We start from the raw sequence: 17,821 nt of genomic DNA on the forward strand, positions 1-17,821 counted from the left end.
CTCTTTTGACAATGAAATGCATCGTGCGCTGTCACGCTAGCAGGCTAGTCCATTTTGTTTTGCAAAATTATAACCAAAACAAACACTTTATACATACACTACCCGTGAGAAAACGTCTTCCAGAAAGCTGATGTTCGAGGTTTTGGTCCCTTTACAAGTGGCTACTGTGTTTTGCCATCTTCTCTGTACAACTCTTTAGGACATCGCTTGATTCATTTTGATTTTTTTTTAAAGGATAGCCTAAAAAAAAAAAAAAAAAGTTTTGTCATCATTTCAATTCAGGTCAGCGGTAGTCCGTCACTTTCTCCCACCCGGAAGTAGCCCGGTTAGCGATTGTTCTCAGGCCACACAGTGGACGGTTAGCTAGCATGTCTGCTTCTGAGGTTCGGGAATGGAATCTTGGGTTTTCTACGGGTACTCTGGCTCCCTGCCACATTTCATAATTTTCTCAGGTTAATTGAAGACTTTAAATTGTCCGTAGGTGTAAATGTGAGTGCCAATGCTTGTTTGTGTATTTGTGCCCCGCATTTGGGAAGGGGAGTAAAAATGGAAGGATGGATGGAAGTAGGTTGATATTCAACACGTGTTGCTGGACTGGAGTCTTGTTGGGTGGAAATACAGCAACACACAATTTCAGAAATAGATAACAAAAGATTCACTTTTTTAATTTTACATATTTGTAATCCAGCAATTAAATATTCAAGTTTAGCTGAAAGTAATTTTTTCTTACATTGCGAGCTAGTCAACAAACAGCAAATGATACGTCAAATCACGTGATTTGTAATTATGTTTTTGCTTTTAATAGTGCAGTAAAAGAACACCAACACCACAAAATTCCAGCTAGCTCCTTCACCAACAAAAACAAAAATGCATTCATAAGCATTCACATCTGTGGACAGTTGGGATTGTTTTTGGAAAGTAGAAGGGAGCCAGCGTACTCAGAGAACACCCACGCAGGCACAGGCAGAACATCTGAGGTCCACCCAGGAAGCCCCCCAACCGAGATTCGAACCCCCAACTTGCCTATGAGGCACACATGCTAAACACATTAACCACCGTGCTTCTTATTTGAAATGTCTTCCATTGATTACTTCTTGCCTCAGCATCACATTTGCTTGGTTTTTTTTTAACGCACCAACAGGTCTTGGTTTTCATGTAAGTTATGAGTTCTACCCAGGGAAAAAAAAAAAAAAAAAAAAAAGAATCAGAAGACGACGACGAAGACAAAGGCGCCGCCAAAGTAGAACCGTTAGCAACCACCAGCCGAAGCGTCACACGACATTACATGCCGCATTTGGCAAACAGGTCATAATTGCACCTGTCTGTCGCTTAGCAACACAAAAGTAGTAGCTTTGTTTACTCGGCACTTGACTAGCCACTCGCACACTCGCTGAACTCTTACTGGATGTTTTTGTTCGCCGCATTAGCGACATGACTCAGTGGAACGCGCCGACTGCGTTTGCATTAACGGCAATATAGTGAGATGGAATATGTAAACAATACTTTCTAGATAGATAGATGGACGGATCGATAGATCGCTGGACAGACAGAAACACAGACAGACAAGCTCGACCGACGGATACAACACCAGATGGAAAAATGCTCGAAAATGGCTACCATTGTACTCTTTAAGTACACTGAACAGCTAGAGGGCAGACAGAAAGATGGACAGAGGGATAGAATCTTCTTCTTGTAACAAACTACTGTAGCCGAAATATTCAATACAAAATATTAGACAGACAGACCAAATAAATGACAGAAAAATGGCTACTATCGTACCGTTAGCGTGCACTGGATAGCTAGCGGACAGACGGAAAGGCAGACCGACCAAATGGACAAAAATATCTAGTCTTCTCGTTACAAACTATAGGAGATAAAACGATATTGGAAGTTGAAGAATAAAGCTACTTTTGTCCTAGTTTCTCTCATGGCCGCTCGCGATCTTATGGGAACTGATATTAATACGCTCCCCATTTTGATGAAGCTAATTTAATCTTGATTTGATTTGATCTCGGTTAAAGAAATGGATGAGTAACAGCTCTCAGTATGATACCATAGTACACCTTGGTGAACTACAACTGCAATAATAAGCATATTATTAAACGAATACCTGAGTGCGTTTGTGCTTGATGCACGCTCCATCTGTAGGATTTACGAGCGCCGCAAATGTTATTTATGCTAATTGAAGCGCCTTCCGCCTTTTTCTGCTGTGATTCCGAGCAAACAGTGCGCTAGCAGGTGAACCTAACGTGAACCCCGTCATTGTTACTTGAGCATCCAGGCCCTTAACGTTTCGCCCTTCCTCCCCCTCAGAGGATTTGCATATTCTCCTCCTCATTTAACATTCTTGTCATTCACTTTTTTTTTTTTTTTTTCAATTGCATTTTCTCTAAATCCGGATATACGGAGGAAGTCGGTCTTATTTTACATCTCACCCTCTCCTCCTTGACAGTAGCTAGGGCCTTAGTTTCATTTATTAATGTTTTTGTTAGACAACAATTGATATTGTAATGTGTTTTTTTTTTTTGGGCCAAAACATCACCGAATGCACTAAACCACTGTCAGGAGCATTAAAAATAATTTGTAAAGCGGCATGCTCATTAGGCCATGTCTCGATACGATATTTGTATCTTTTCAGCCGCGTCGCTCGGTGTGCTCGGCTTTAGTGAAGACTCGAAATTGTCCGTAGGTGCGAATGTAAGTTTGCATGCTTGTTTGTCTTGCTCTGCGATTGGCTGTGCACCAGGCCACGGAGTACCCCGCCTCCTATTGTTGTTGTTTCTATATTACCAATACGGCAATGAATTGATCCATCTACCCACCTTCGTGCTCTGAACAGTAATGTTAGCACTGATGCTAACACAAGACGAGACATACAGTATGCTGGCTGGTCCGCCAATATCTAAAGACCACCAGCGTAGGTAATCCAGAGTTGCCATGGCAACAGCAGAGATGCTACTCTCCTTCATTTAAGGCAGCGTAACATTGGGTTGGTGATTTTTCGCAGCTGCTACTCTGAGGTCAAATGACAACATAACATTTTTCTAAGGACACACTCATCGGGCAGAGCGAGGCGTAAACCGACAGGAGCCTTTTGTCCGATCTTGGGACGCCATAATCAGTCGCCACGCGCCCACTTTCTCCCAGGAGGCCGAGAGTGAAGTGCAGTCGTGCCACATCGGCTTCTCGCTAACTTGAATCCACTCGCCTCTGAAGTGTAAACAAGCCCGCGGTCACACGCGCCCGCGTGCAAACTCACCAGTCGCACTGTACGCACACACGCACGCATGTACACACTACTGTACAAAAGTTTGAGGTCGGCCAGACCAGTTTCCATGTAATCACGTCCTTGAATACCGTATATAAATTATGATTCAAAAGTCTAGAGGTCACTCATTTACGCATGTCCTTATTTTCGAAGAGAAGCACTGTTGCTGTTTTTTTAACGACATGAACGGGGTCATTATCACTATGAATTTGGTGTCCTCATCGGAATTTGTCAGTCATCATGAAAATGCGGCACTGCAGAATAATGAAACTCGGAGGTCTTATTGTAAGCGGCCAAACATTTACGCACACATAGCAGTACAATGAATAAAAAATACACGTCCTTCGGGATTTCGAGATGAACGGCAGCATCCTGACAGGGGTTTAATCCATGACAATTTGCAAGTACATCCACGTTCATGCCTTTCTGTGACTCTCCCAGTCTCTCTGTTGCAACCTGCTGATGACACTGAGCTTCGAGCCATGAATAGACAAATACATTTCTCTGGTTATCTCAACAGTCGTCTTCACCGCGTTGTTCCCATTTTTGAAATCAGGAGAGCGAGACGACACCAAACAATTGATCAAAAGTGCCTCGTCGTTGCGAGGCTTCAACCGGGATGTTCTGAGGGGCAAGCGGCCCGCCGAGCTTCGAGTGTCACCGAGCGTTGTCATGGAGAGCAAAAACTCTGCAATTGCTCGCCTGCACTCCCACGAGATAAGAAGTAGCAAAATGGAGGGCAGGCGGTACAATTTTGCACAAGAATGGCAAGGAAATGCACAAAATCAGGAGAATATACGGACTGTGCTCGTATCAAGGAGATCTTGTATAGAAGGGCACAAACTATGTGGCGCACTAATTCATCCATTCATCCATTTTCTATAGCGCTGGTCCTCATTAGACTGGCAAATGAGCTGGAGCCGATCCCAGCTGACTGGGCGAGAGGCGGGCCGGTGGCCAGCCAATCGCAGGACAAACACGTAAAGACAATGACAATTCACACTCGTGATGGACAATTTGCAGTCTTCGAGTGATCTAACGCGCATGTTTTTGGAATGTGGGACTATATTGACTACATTGAGCACCTTTAGAAAAGGTGTAATAATATGATGAGGTGATTCGGCTGTTAGGCTGTTACAACAGAACAGGACAAAAAAAAAAAAAAAAAGGTGATCAAAGATTTTTATGGTTTCACAGTCATAAAAGCCCTCTGAGGGGAAAAAAAAAAAAAAAAAAAAACGTAACTACAATGTGGCCCGCGACAAAAATGAGTTTGACACGACTGGGATAAAGTGCATTTCCGCGCAGATTCTTTTTTCCACGAAAAATCTTTTTCTTACAGTAATTGTGTAAACAGTAAAACAAAGGGAAACCAGTTCCACCGCTGAGGTCACGTTGCTCATCTTGCGATCCCAAATTGGTCGCGACAGTATCAACAGCGCTTCAAGACATCGAGACGCGATTAATCAACAATCAATTCCACAAATCTTGAACAGGCACTTCCTCAACCGATCAATTATTATGTCTTTCCCTATTCCCGGAGGGTTATTGATGAAGATTGTGGCAAGACGTTCAAATTGACTTGAATAGAAGATCCACCTTAACATATTCAAATGACTAAATTATTTTTGTATCAAATGAGTAATATTTAAGATGTAAACGTTCATCTCGCGTCTCATGTCCATCTTTTAATTTCTCGACGACGTCCTTCGGCCCGGTTGTGTACGATCAGTAAATCAACGACTTTTTTTTATGTGGCGTTCGCCATTCACAGCACGAACTGTGTTGAGACACAAACTTTCATCTACCTACTGCGACCATTTATTTCGTACAGTTCATACCATGCAAATCCAGTCCTTACTCTGTTGGAGTGCGAGGCGTCTTAACTCGTCTGACTTCCAACGTGTTGGCATTTCTTTCCCTCATAGTCGACGTGACAAGCCAAGAATCACTGCCTAATCTTTATCTTCCACGCGAAAGCTCTGCTGATCTCACATCCAAAGCGATGCAACGCCGCCATCTACATGGATCTGTTAGTCATTGCTGTGGTTAAAAAAAAACAACTGAATTTCTATTCCACATCTACTCACTAAAAAAAAAAAGGTACTTGACGAATATATACGTCGTGGCAGTAAGCGGTTGGATTCCAGTTGCCAAACATAAAGGTCCACGGCGGTAGATGAGTTGACAGCTCTCTGGCTTCCACGTTCAACTATTAGAAATGTAGTCTGCCACAGGCAAAACCCAAATCTGAAAGTTTATCGTCGGTCACACATTACAATACTTTTGCTGACATGAGAAACAAAAGGCTGCACGTCAGATCCAGATGTAAATCTCTAGAAGACTGAGGCCCAAACTTCGTTTGACCTCGTCTACTTCTTCCCGCGTCCTAGTTTGACACCGTCCCATTTGCGTTTGGTGCCCTAGAAAGCCTGCGTGGGCGCTGCATGTGGGCGTGCATTAAAATGATATGTGTACAGTTTGTGTTCTTCAGCCGTGGATGAACAATATTCTTCCAGTACTCCTAATGGTGCTATTACAGCAGGCAGCCGGGTCCATTATTAATAGTAAATGACACAGTCTCTCTCGTAAAGGTCTTAATATTGATCTTCCCCCACCAACCCCGCACGCTGAGACCGATCCTAATGATGATGCGCGTCCGTGTTGTTCTCGACGACGGCGTAATCGAGACCAGACGCGTATTTACGACGGCCGAGCCGTCACAGCGACAGGAGACCGCCGCGAGCCAGACTCGGAGATTAAAGGGGGATTTGTTTTGGGAACGGCCGGCCTAATATTCCTGACGTCCGACCAATAAAAAGTCTCCCGTCACTCCCTTAATGTCTGAACTCGGGAGATAAATTCAGCAGGGCTCTGGCAATCTACGATTTTGGTGACGCGCTGCTTTCGAAGCGGCTTTGCCGAGAACATCGCTGATAGTTTAATCAGCGCTGCTCGCACTCGATGGAGCACTATGTTCCCCACGTAACCCAATGACTTGCAAAAACGTTGGCCGAGCAGTTCTGCCCCTCTCGTTGAGACAGAACAAGATCTGTTGAGCTATAAAGCTGGTCGTCACTGGCTCTTTGGTTTTTCCTCAAATCAAGATATATGTTGTTTATTTTGAGGTAAAGAGTGCGAAAATATCAGGGGGACTAGGGGTGCTCTGCTGGCAAAACTTATTAGTGAAAAGTGTTTTGTTTGACTTTTTGAGGTCCTGATGTGTGTCAAACATTCAGTTTCCCCGGACAGATAGTTTGAGTTTTTTATCGACTTTGACCCAAAATGTGCACAAATCTGTGTGGTGGGGAAATGGAGGCGCTATGCTGGCAAAAGAAAGCAAGCAAGCTCTTTGGTGCGACTGAAAAAAATCTGCTCAGTTTTTCAACTGCAAGCATAATTTCAAAATATCCTGTTCAATTTCACTGATTTTGACCCAAAATGTGCAAACTACAGAAAGTAGCAGCAAAGCCTTGACACACTCACTTAAGCCGTACAGCTGCTCATGAATAGCTTATGAAAATCAGGACGGATTTTGTGGATTTTCACCAAAAAAAAAAAAAAAAAAAAGAGTGAAAAAGAGTGAAAATCCGTGAAGAAATACAGCCACTATGCTGGCAAAAAAAAAGAGCAGACCATCAGTTCTGCTGTACAGATTGTTGTTTATTTCTACAAATCCGGTTGGTTGATTCTCACCCAAAGTGTGCGAAAATCATTGGAAAATTTGGTGTGCAACGCTGGCCAAAGAAGAAGCAGACACTTGACATGCTGATTTATGCTGTACAGATGGTCATGACCTGATTATTTAAGGTAATCACAGTTGATTTCACACTAATTTCGACCCAAAATGTGGGAAAATAGGTGATGAATTATGGCCACAATGTTGGCAAAAGAAGAGCAAATCCCTTAATGTGGCTCAAAACCAGCAGTTCTGCTGTAAAGGTGGTTGTTTATTTCTGAAAATTGGGTGATTTTGACCGCAAATGTGAGAAAATCTGCAGAAAAACAGGGGCACTATGCGGGCAAAAGTAAAATAATCTGTTGCACTTCCGCTTGTTGTGACACGGTTGTTGTTTTCAGTTTGGTCATTTTGACCGATAATGTGACAAAATGCGCACGGGGAACAAAAAGTGCACAATGATGGTGAAAGAAGCGGGAAAGCAAACTGTTGATGTGCTGCAGTCGGCAGATGACGTCCGCAACGGGAGGTGATCGCTTAGCTCCTAACGATGTTTTGTTGATTTTGACCAAAAATGCACAAAAATATGTACCCCAAAAAAATATATATATATTTTTTTTTAAATGCTGTGATGTCCAAGCTATGCAAAATACGGTAATACATATGAATATACAGTTGGTTATGGCTGCTTAAAACTCAGCAGCTCAATGCTGGCAAAAAAAAAAAAAAAAAAAAAAAAAAGAAAATAGACGAGAAGGCGCTTGAGGCAGTTCAAAAAAAAGTAGCTCCACTTTACAAACTTCACCAATAATTTTTGAAAAAAATAAATAAAATTGTGGAAAATACTGTAGGTGGGCTAGAAACAAGAAAAAAGTTGAGAAAAAGAGAGAAAAAAAAAGGAGATGAGATGGAAATAGAGATGGTCACGTATGAATTGTGTAAGTGGATCTGTTTTTGTTGTTTTTGAACACACAAAACAGCCCCAAAATATGAAAAATATATATTTATGCAGGCGGCACGGTGGCCGACTGGTTAGAGCAGTCACAGTTCTGAGGACCCGGGTTCAATCCCCGGTCCCGCCTGTGTTGAGTTTGCATCTTCTCCCCGTGCGTGGGTTTTCTCCGAGCATTCCGGTTTCCTCCCACATCCCAAAAACATGCATTAATTGGAGACTCTAAATTGCCCGTAGGTGTGAATGTGAGTGTGAATGGTTGTTTGTTTGTATGTGCCCTGCGATTGGCTGGCAACCAGTTTAGGGTGTACCCCGCCTCCTGCCCGATGACAGCTGGGATAGGCTCCAGCACGCCCGCGACCCGAGTGAGGAGAAGCGGCTCAGAAAATGGATGGATGGATATATTTATGCTATCATTTCTGGCAAAAAAAAAACAAAAAAAAAGAGGAGCATGGCTAAAACAAAACATATTGCTGTAAAGCTCGTCACAACAGGATTGTTTTATACACTTACGCTTGATTTTGTCAATTTTGACCTCAAGTTTGGCAAAACAGACGTTTTGCTGACGAAAGACGAATAAAAAGCCTTTGGAAAAAAAAAAAAAAAAAAAAAGTCTTCCCGGCTTTACAGTTAGTAATGACTGGACTATTGTTTTGGAATCTTGCTGATTTCTGACCAAAAATGTGCAAAAATCAGTCAGGAAGGTTACTAGTTCCAACATTTGCATTGTGAGGTTATCTGAGTTCACTTCATCTCCACCTCTCTTCAACGACATGAGCATTTGAAATTTTTCCAGCAGGCGGACTGAAGTGTGTCCAGACAGACAGCAGAAGGTCAAAACTGCTTTCCATCTGCTGAGGGAAACCCGCTAGCGCCCTCTGCCGGTGGCGAGCGTCAAGCACACATGCAAACGTGGGAACCGAAGAGTCGGCCGAGCTTGTGGCCCTCAGACGTTTCGAGCGTTCGGCGCATCATCTGCAGCAGCGTAGAACTACGTGCAGAAAAATGCACACACGTCAATTGATTATGATTCACATGCTGGTTTGGGATGAAACGTCAGAAAATCGGCTTGAACGTTGATCATTGTTTTCCAAAGTCAAACTTTGGTGCGCTAGTAGGACAGCTACACGCGTCACTAGTGCGGCAAAACTGTGCACGAGTTGGAATCTGTGTGCTACTAGAATTCTAATAGTACTAGTCGTGCGCAGATGTCAACTAGTGCATAGTTTTGCCTCACTGGTAATATATAGTCGTTCTTCGAGGAAGCCAACGTTGTACGACGACTAGAAGAAACATCACTAGTAAGACAGAGTCGTTCCACTGCTGCACCCTCGTCATTCTACTAGTGCTCGGAATTGTCTTACAAATGAGGACAAAGAGCGACAAAAAGTCAAAAATATTCCATATTTACACGAGTAAAGTGTTTCGAGGCCTTACAGGGCAACATTTTCAAATCATTTCCTTTCCTCCCTTCAATCAGCAAATGTTCTTCTTGTGAACGCTGGAGGCGCACGTGTAAATTAAAAGAGGAACCAACGGGCGATTTTCCGTCCGTTGACAACTACATGGACAAAAAGGATGACTAGTACTGTAACTAGTACTCCTGTTGATCGCTACCAAAGGCAACTGCGCTTGTCAATTGGGAACGTCCGAGAACAATCGGAATAAATATACAACCCAAAATAGCTGCGATTTTATTTATACCACTGAGGCTATTTCTGACAAAAGAAGGCGAGAGGTGGCTGTTTTGAGTCAGTTTTCATGAAATTAAACACTTGGCGTCACTTTTCCAAGACGCCCATGTGATATAAACCACTGCTATTTTTGTTTCGAATTCAAAAAGCTGCAGTCGTAATGCAATTTTTTTTTTTTTGCCCATCTTCAACGTAAAGATAAGCGTCTGTGTTCGAAACAACCCCGGCAAGCGCGTGTTCTCGCTTTGACGCTCCCGCCGGCTCCTTCGCACCATCTCCATCTGTAGCGCAGTGCTGGCATGGACCGAATCACAAATACTCCGTTACTGTGCTCCGGTGGATTTTCCAGGAATCTGTACTTGACTCGAGTACCAGGAATCTGTACTTGACTCGAGTACCAGGAATCTGTACTTGACTCGAGTACTTTTTTTTCCCGTTTTTGTTTTTTTTTTTCTTTCACTTTTAATCTCTAAATTTGAAAACAGATCTGTACTTTCTACTTTGTCCAAATATTTTGCCACTGCGGATTTTGACGCGATGCAAAAACAAAGACAAAAAAAAAGACATGAATAGAAAGTAAAATTGTATTTGTGTATAATTGCCAGTAAAAAAAAAAAATCCTTTTTACCTGTGCACTTATGTACATTTCTGAATGTACTAAGTTAAATCAGTATTTCTACTTTTACCAGTCTTTTTTTTTTTTTTTTTTTTTTTTTTTTTTTTACAGTCTGTACTACTCGAGTACTTTTGACACCTTTGCTGTTGCGTCAGCGCACGCTTGTTTCGCCCACGTCGACGTGCTCCACTGAGCCGAGCGGCGCTTTACTCCGTCCTGCCGCGCATGAAAAAGAGATGCAGATCGGAGAATTTGCCGCAGAACCGCGTGGCGAAGGAACTCGTCTAACGACAGCGGATAGAAAAAGTCTACACACCCCCTGCTCACGTGCCAGGTTCTTTTTTTTTTTTTTTTTTTTTCATTTCAAAAACCTTTTCCGCCATTCATGTGACCTATAACCTGTACAACTGATTTCCCCCCCCCCCGAGAGTGGATGTAGTAGTAGTATTTTTTCACATTCAAACTCTTGTTAAATGGGAGGCAGAATGCACCTCCCACCATTAATCCTGCCTTTGATTAACACCAAATAAAGTTCAGATGTTCTCGTAGGGGTTTTTTTTTGTTTGTTTTTTTGCTGACATTTATTTTGCTTGTTTTCATTTTCCCCAAAGTCATTTTCCTCCTTGAATTGATCTCTGTTTCATCATGTATTCAAATGACAAGCAAGTACGAGTGCGAAGTAAATAACTTGAGATGTTCATCCATGCTTCCGGGCACGTTTACACGTTTGAGTCACGCTCAACTAGTTTGCCGTCGAAAAGAACGCAAACGCGATGTTCGACTGCGTAGTTGAGCTGCAGTACACCCACGCTACACAGGCCCAAGTGGAGTTCAGAACATTCCGAGACAAAAAAAAACATCAGGTAGGCTTGTACAAATCCATAATTAATAAGTCAGTTTGGATTGATTCAAATAAGTTTCGATTGGTGTTGATTTAACAATATAGAAGTGTTGCAATTAGAAGGGCACTCAGTTGAGCGCAGACTTACAATTACCATTACTCAAGTTGTTCATATCAAATTAGAATTGATAAAAAAAAGAAATATATGTATAATTGATTTAAAATATATAGTAAAATCTATAATTACATATTTTATGATTTTTTTTTTTTATTTGTCGTAAAAATATGGAGCTAATAAATAAATAGTTGTTCATATTTTTCTTTGAGTTGTAATTCTTGTCCATCCGTATATCAGTAGTCTTGTTACTTATTACAGATTCATGACTTAATAAATCCCCCAAAACTGTTACATTTGTTAATCTCATTGTTTTATATATATATATATATATATATATATATATATATATATATATATATATATATATATATATATATATATATCGGGAAACTACAGTGCTTTGAAAAAAATAATGGCCCCCTTCTTCTTCTTTTTGCATAGTTTAAGATCATCGACCAAATATAAATATCAGACAAATATAATCCAAATGAATTTTAATGGTGATTTCATTTATTATGGCAAAAGAAACATTCAAAGTGACCTGGTCCTGTGTGAAAAAGCAATGGCCCCCTAAATCTAACAACTGTTTGAGCCATCCTCAGCAGCAACAACTGAAATCAATCATCGTTTTCTATAAGTGGCAATGAGTCTTTCAGATCGCCGCGGAGATCTTTTTGGCCAACTCTTCCTTGCCGAATTGTCGGAATTTAGCGACGCTGGCACGTTTTCATGCATGAACGGCCTTTTTAAGGTCACGCCACAGCATTTAAACTGGTTGCAAGTCCGGACTTTGACCAGGCCCCTCCAAAACGTTCATTTTGTGTTTTAAGCCATTCAGAGGTTGACTTGCTGGTGCGTTTTCAGTCGTTACCCTGCTGCGGAACCCAAGTGCGCTTCATTTTAAGGTCACAAACTGATGGCCAAACATTCTCCTTCGGGATTTTCTGGTCAAGAGCAGAATTCATGGTTCCGTCAATGACAGTAAGTTGTCCAGTTCCTGAAGGAGCAAAGCAACCTCACACCATCACACTATCACCACCATGTTTTACTGACGGTATGATGTTCTTTTTCGGAAATGCTGTGTTACATTTACAGCATACGTAACGAGATACACGCCTTCCAAAAAGTTAAACTTTTGTCTTGCTAGACCATAGAATATTCTTCCAAAAATCTTGGGAATCATTCAGATGTTTTTGTTTTTCTTTCCAAAAGTAAGATGAGCCTTTAGTCTTTTTTTGGTCAGCAAAGATTTTCGCCTTGGAACGCTTTTGGAACTCCTTGGAAATTTTTGTTTCTTTGAGTCTGTTCTTTATTGTTGAGTCATGAACACTGACCATAACTGAGGCAAGAGAGGCATGCAGTTCTTTCGATGTTATCCCGGGTTCCTTTTTGACCTCCTGGATGAGTCGTCACTCTGCTCTTGGGGTCATTTTTGTAGCTCGGCCACTCCTGGGAAGGTTCGCCACTCTTCCGTGTTTTCGCGATTTATGAATAACGGCTCTCACCGTCGATCGCTGGAGTCCTAAAGCTTTACAAATGGCCTCTATTTCTCGTCTGTTCTTGCATTTCTTTGACTCGTGGCATTTTGTTGCAGCTTTTTGAGATCTTTCGGTCAACTTCCTTTCGTCAAAGAGGTTCTATTTAAGTGATTTCTTGATTAAACAGGTCTGGAGGTAACCGGGTTTGGGTGTCATCATTGCCCTAATAAATAAAATCAGCATTTAGAAACTGCAGTTAATGTTTTCTTAGATGATCTTTATCTTATAGTTACGATTGTTTGATGATCTTAAACAAAGTGGGGAAAGTGAGGCAAATACTTTTGTCGCAGCACTGTAGCGTGTATCTAAATCTAGCAATGACTATTTTGATTGGCCAGACACGCGTCCCTTAAGCTTCAGCCTTGGCATTCATTTAGATTTACCATTTTATATTTAGCATCCTAATCTCAATCGCTGAAGGGAAAAACTCAATTTCCACTAGTCCGCATAAGCGTGTGTTACACGCACAACACTACACAAAGACACAAGCTAAGTGTCTTGCTCAAGGGCACCGCCACGAACATCTTGGCCAAAAAAAAATAATAAAAAAAAGGATAAGGTGATATTAAAGTCCTGGAACTGCCAAAACTGCAAAGTTTTGCCTCAATAACCTCCTACTCTTTTTGCCTGAGGTGCAGCGCTCAGTGTTGGGATGTATTATTTTAACAATATGTTTGTTATTGTCGTTGTATTTTGGACTGCATCATAAGGAAAATTTGGACAGCGGAATCTTTACTCCAGGATTGTGTACTTTTGGAGGAGCCTCAAGTGGACTGTTTGGACCACAGGAACTAATGTGAAGCCTCTACCTATCCGCAGATTTTCTTCCCCAGACGTATACGCTGTTACATAAACTCGTTTATTCACACTTTTATGCTCAGGCCAAAGAAAGGTATTTCCTGCCATTTGGTGGAATCTGGGCGGTGTTGTTGTTAGGTTTAATTCATTGATAGTGTTTTTTTCGTCTGCAACTGAGATGTCTTGTTTTTTAGGGGGGTTCCTTGAATACACCTCGCGCAGAGTCAAAAGGAGAAGTACGTTCCTGCTTCTCTCCGGATGTCGCTACTAATCGCCCGCCTAGTCTGCTGTGCTGTTATTTAGGATGGTATGCTCGCTAGCATTATTGATGGACCTCGTTGAAGTTGGTTTGTTTGGGTTGAATAATTTAACCATTGTAAACAGTTGTTTACGTGACATAGGTTCATGATTTTGTACATGCCACAAGCATGGTGTTGATGCTTTATGATCCTCTCCATTTTAAATGATTTGTTGCCATCTTGTAGCATCTCCACACAAGCCCCTTTTGGGGTGGTGGTCAATTATTCATGACTTTTTGCTATTTATAGCAAGAGTCGTTCAGGGGGTTTTACTTTCGAAAGGTCCGGGAACCTTTGGGGCAGGGTTGACAGCGCGACACGGACAGTAGCTGATTGGAACCTGACAAGTCCCAAAGACTAGCATTTCTTGGAACTTTTAGGCGTAAATTAGGCTTAAGCCACACCGAGCGGTGCGGCTGAACGAGATGGAGCTGGACAATCGCCACCGAATTCCAGTTGGCGAGTGACCCTCGCACAGAGACACTGCGACAGGACGGGCGACCTAGGCAGTCGCCTAGGCCCCCCGAGAGACGGCTGACGAGGGCCTATGTCGATGACATAACAATGGCACTGCTTTCGACAGTGGAACGACAACGCGCAGAGAGACGGCTGACTATTGGTCCATATCGAGGAATGGAAAACTGAAAAACAGACTACTTCTGCATTACGATATGTTTTGACTTTGGTACGAATTGACTGTTTTGACTGTCAAAAAGTGATTTCTTTATGAGAGACTGCACGTAAAATGACGGTGAACATTTTAGGCCGATATGTAATGTTTTAGGAACAGAACGCCATCGTAAACCGAGGACCCCCTTGTGTTGTCAGCTCGATCAGGTGCACCTAATGAAGCGAGAGTCGGTACCATCCAGGATGGAGTCGCGGCACTGGAGAAAATGAGCATCGAGCTCAAGGACACGGCGAGAAAAGAGCACGGGAGAGTGTGAGGAGGCGAGTTAAATAAACACATCAAGTTTAACTGGCTATGAGAAGGGGGAGAAAATAGACCTGTGTGAGATAGACACGCATGAGCATTTAACCCCTTTGGTGCGCGGAGGGCCGCTCGCCCTGTCAACAGCTCCATCTCAATAATCAATCACACGGAGGCGAGCGGCGCAAACAGCTCGGGAAGGCAAATCCTCGGCTCGCTCCAAAAATAACCGGCCAGAGTGTTTGATTTGTGCTTTTCTCGTGTCCCAGAAAACAAGACGCTGTAGGAATGCTGCTTTCATGCCGCACAACATGAAACATCTTCGCCGCGGTCAACGCTAAATCGGACTTTAAGTCCTGTTTGGAGCCTGCGGGGCCTCGATCGCAATATTAGGGACGAGTCATCATCGAATGGCAGCCAACGCAAAACATGTTGCCCCGTACGAGGATAATAATGCTCAGTGGCAGAGTGGCATTAATTGTATTAAAAAGGCCAAAGAGCATTCACATATATGTGTGATTCTGCACCCCAGAAATTCTTCTATTATTATTATTATTTCACCTCCTTTTTTTGAACTTCTGCATTTCGAAACCAATTCAAATTTCAAATGATTTGCAAAATTCACTCGACATTCCAAAAATTCCACATTTTATACAGGCCCAAAAAAAAACAAACAACAATATTCCGCAAAAAGTTCCTAATCATTCCCGTTCCGACTTGAAACTGTTCCGCTCATCCGGGACATCTTGGGAACTCATCTATCCATCTGTCCACAAAGGCGTCCAATCATTTATCTATCGATGATCCATTCATCCATCATTGCACCTGTTTATCTATCTAGCCCAGTATTTCTCAACCCTTGGGTCCGTGCAAATAAAGCATCTTATTAAAACGACACTATGACATTTATAAAAACAGGGTTATTTACTCAAATGTGACTGACCTTCATGTAGCAAAACTACAGCAGGAACTTCATAATTATCCATTGAGATTTCATACCTCTTAGTTTTTTTGGTTTTTTTGTTACACACAGCCAAAAGGTACTGCCCAAAAATTCTGTTTTGTTAGATATTGATGAAAGCGACTGCATGAAACGCTGCTTGTTCCATACTTCTGGAAACAGCGCGTAAATATAATGTTGTTGTGTTATGCCAAGAAGCGACTGCACAAGTATGCGCTCTTGTTTTGGGAGTTAACAACTGAAAGCTCCTATTTGCCTCAAAGAGTAATTCAAAGTCCATAATGCAATTTTAAATGCAGTTTCTATCACATCGCGCCCCTACCCTCCACATTGGGTGGGGCGGGAGGGTCCTCGCGGGTCGACTCCCAAAAGGTTGAGAACTACTGATCGACCCAAGCATCCATCTATTGATCAACGCGTCCATTCTGCTCATCCATTCATGTATCCTTCCGTCCCCCAACCTTTTGGGCGTTGTGTGTTCAATTGTGTGTTCAATTTAGGATTTCACTCGTTCACCCGTTCACGCGTGAACTTCAGCAGCAACAATCAATCAGAGTCAGGCCCATAACGGCAGCCATGCGTCTGTCAGTCTGTCTGCGGTGTCCTCCGGCTAAAAAACACGCCGGAGACGGACACGCCCCCTCCACAACCGCGGTTACTACTGCTGCTGGTTCCGGTTCTGGAAGCTCCACACGGAACAGGCCCAGCTAGCGACAACAACCCAGCACCACCAGTATATTTTAAAAAAAAAAACAACAACAACAAAAAATAAAAATTCTTGACATACAGCACACGCGATCAATCGACTGTTAGAAGTGCGGAAATGAGACAAATCAAATAAATACGTCGGTCGGCTCACCTTGCTTGACACATTTGAAGCGGACCGGGTCCTTGCAGTGCTTGATGACGGCCAGCACGTCCCGGCCGGTGAGGCCGGCCACGGGCATGTCGTTGACCTCCAGCAGCAGCTCATCCTCGGCCAGTTTGCCGCTCTGGACGAGCCCCTTGCCCGCCTTCACCTCGCCCAAGTAGGGGAACTGGCCGAGCTCGGCGCCCCCCTTCAGCTCGAAGCCCAGCTCGCCGTCCTTGCCGCGACCAATGGCGGCTTCGTGGACTTTGTTGGTCCAGTGGTTCTTCTTCTTGAGGCTTTTCGACATCGTCGCGAGGGGCGACGCGCTTCGCCGCCGACCGGCCGCGTTCACCACCGCCGCCTCGTGCCCGCCTCGCCGCAGCTGGGCGACATCACCGACTCGCGCCGGGAGCTGCGACCGCCCTGCGTGGCGCCGAGTCGGGCGAGAGGCTGCGGCGCGTCGCGGTGCTTCCTTCAGGGGGGGGACGGAAACGATTCCGCGGTCCAGACGCCACAGACGCGGGAGACAAACAGTGGCGCGTAACCCGGATGTGAAAGCCGAAGGAGGGGAGAGATGGATGCCTCTGCTTCGGTCTTCTCTTCGGAAGAGGGAGGGGAGGTGACGCGACGCTCCCACTACTCGGACTGCCAGGGGCGCCGCCCCCCCCACCCCCCCCGGTCACGGTGGGGAGGGAGGAGTCCGTGAACGCACCAGGCGCCAAACGCCATTCACATTGGGAACTTTTGTATTTTGTGATTATAAAAAATGTTCTTGTCAAAAGATAAACACAAAATATATATGAGTCATGGGCAGTGAAAGAGTAAGTCATTTTTTGGGGACACCGTGCATATTATCATCATTATTATGAGTTGCAGTAGTAGTGCTAATATTAATAACTATGACTGCTTTTATTGTTATTATTTTTATTATTATTGGAGACATTTACTCTTCTACTACTAATCATCATTCTCATCATAACCATAATCATAATAATGACATAGTTTGACATCGATACTAGTCTAATGAGATAGATTAAAGAAAATAAAAGTACATTTAAGATAATTTACTGGCATAAAAGAAAACCTTAGTCCAAAGCAAAAAAATTGATAATCTGAAGTCAAAGTGTATGCTAATTATAATTTTTTTTTGGGGGGGGGAGATACCGGGAACAATTACATATATCAATGATCATTATTATTACATCATCCATCCATCCATTTTCTGAGCCGCTTCTCCTCACTAGGGTCGCGGGCGTGCTGGAGCCTATCCCAGCTT

The 17,821-nt window shown here is 43.1% G+C and overlaps 1 protein-coding gene across 6 annotated transcripts in view; it reads right to left on the reverse strand.

Moving 5' to 3' along the window:
* The window catches only part of LOC133478083 (membrane-associated guanylate kinase, WW and PDZ domain-containing protein 2-like), a 109,077-nt gene extending 91,872 nt beyond the window's left edge, over positions 1-17,205 (reverse strand). For all 6 annotated transcript variants that reach the window (XM_061773663.1, XM_061773661.1, XM_061773662.1 and 3 more), the window contains exon 1: positions 16,555-17,205. In XM_061773663.1, the coding sequence (XP_061629647.1) occupies positions 16,555-16,852 (298 nt within the window). In that variant the 5' untranslated portion in view covers positions 16,853-17,205. The remainder of the gene's footprint in view (positions 1-16,554) is intronic.
* Positions 17,206-17,821: the final 616 nt, after the last annotated feature.

This window comes from Phyllopteryx taeniolatus, chromosome 5 (genome assembly GCF_024500385.1).
Source record: "Phyllopteryx taeniolatus isolate TA_2022b chromosome 5, UOR_Ptae_1.2, whole genome shotgun sequence".
NCBI classification, from domain to species: Eukaryota; Metazoa; Chordata; class Actinopteri; order Syngnathiformes; family Syngnathidae; genus Phyllopteryx; species Phyllopteryx taeniolatus.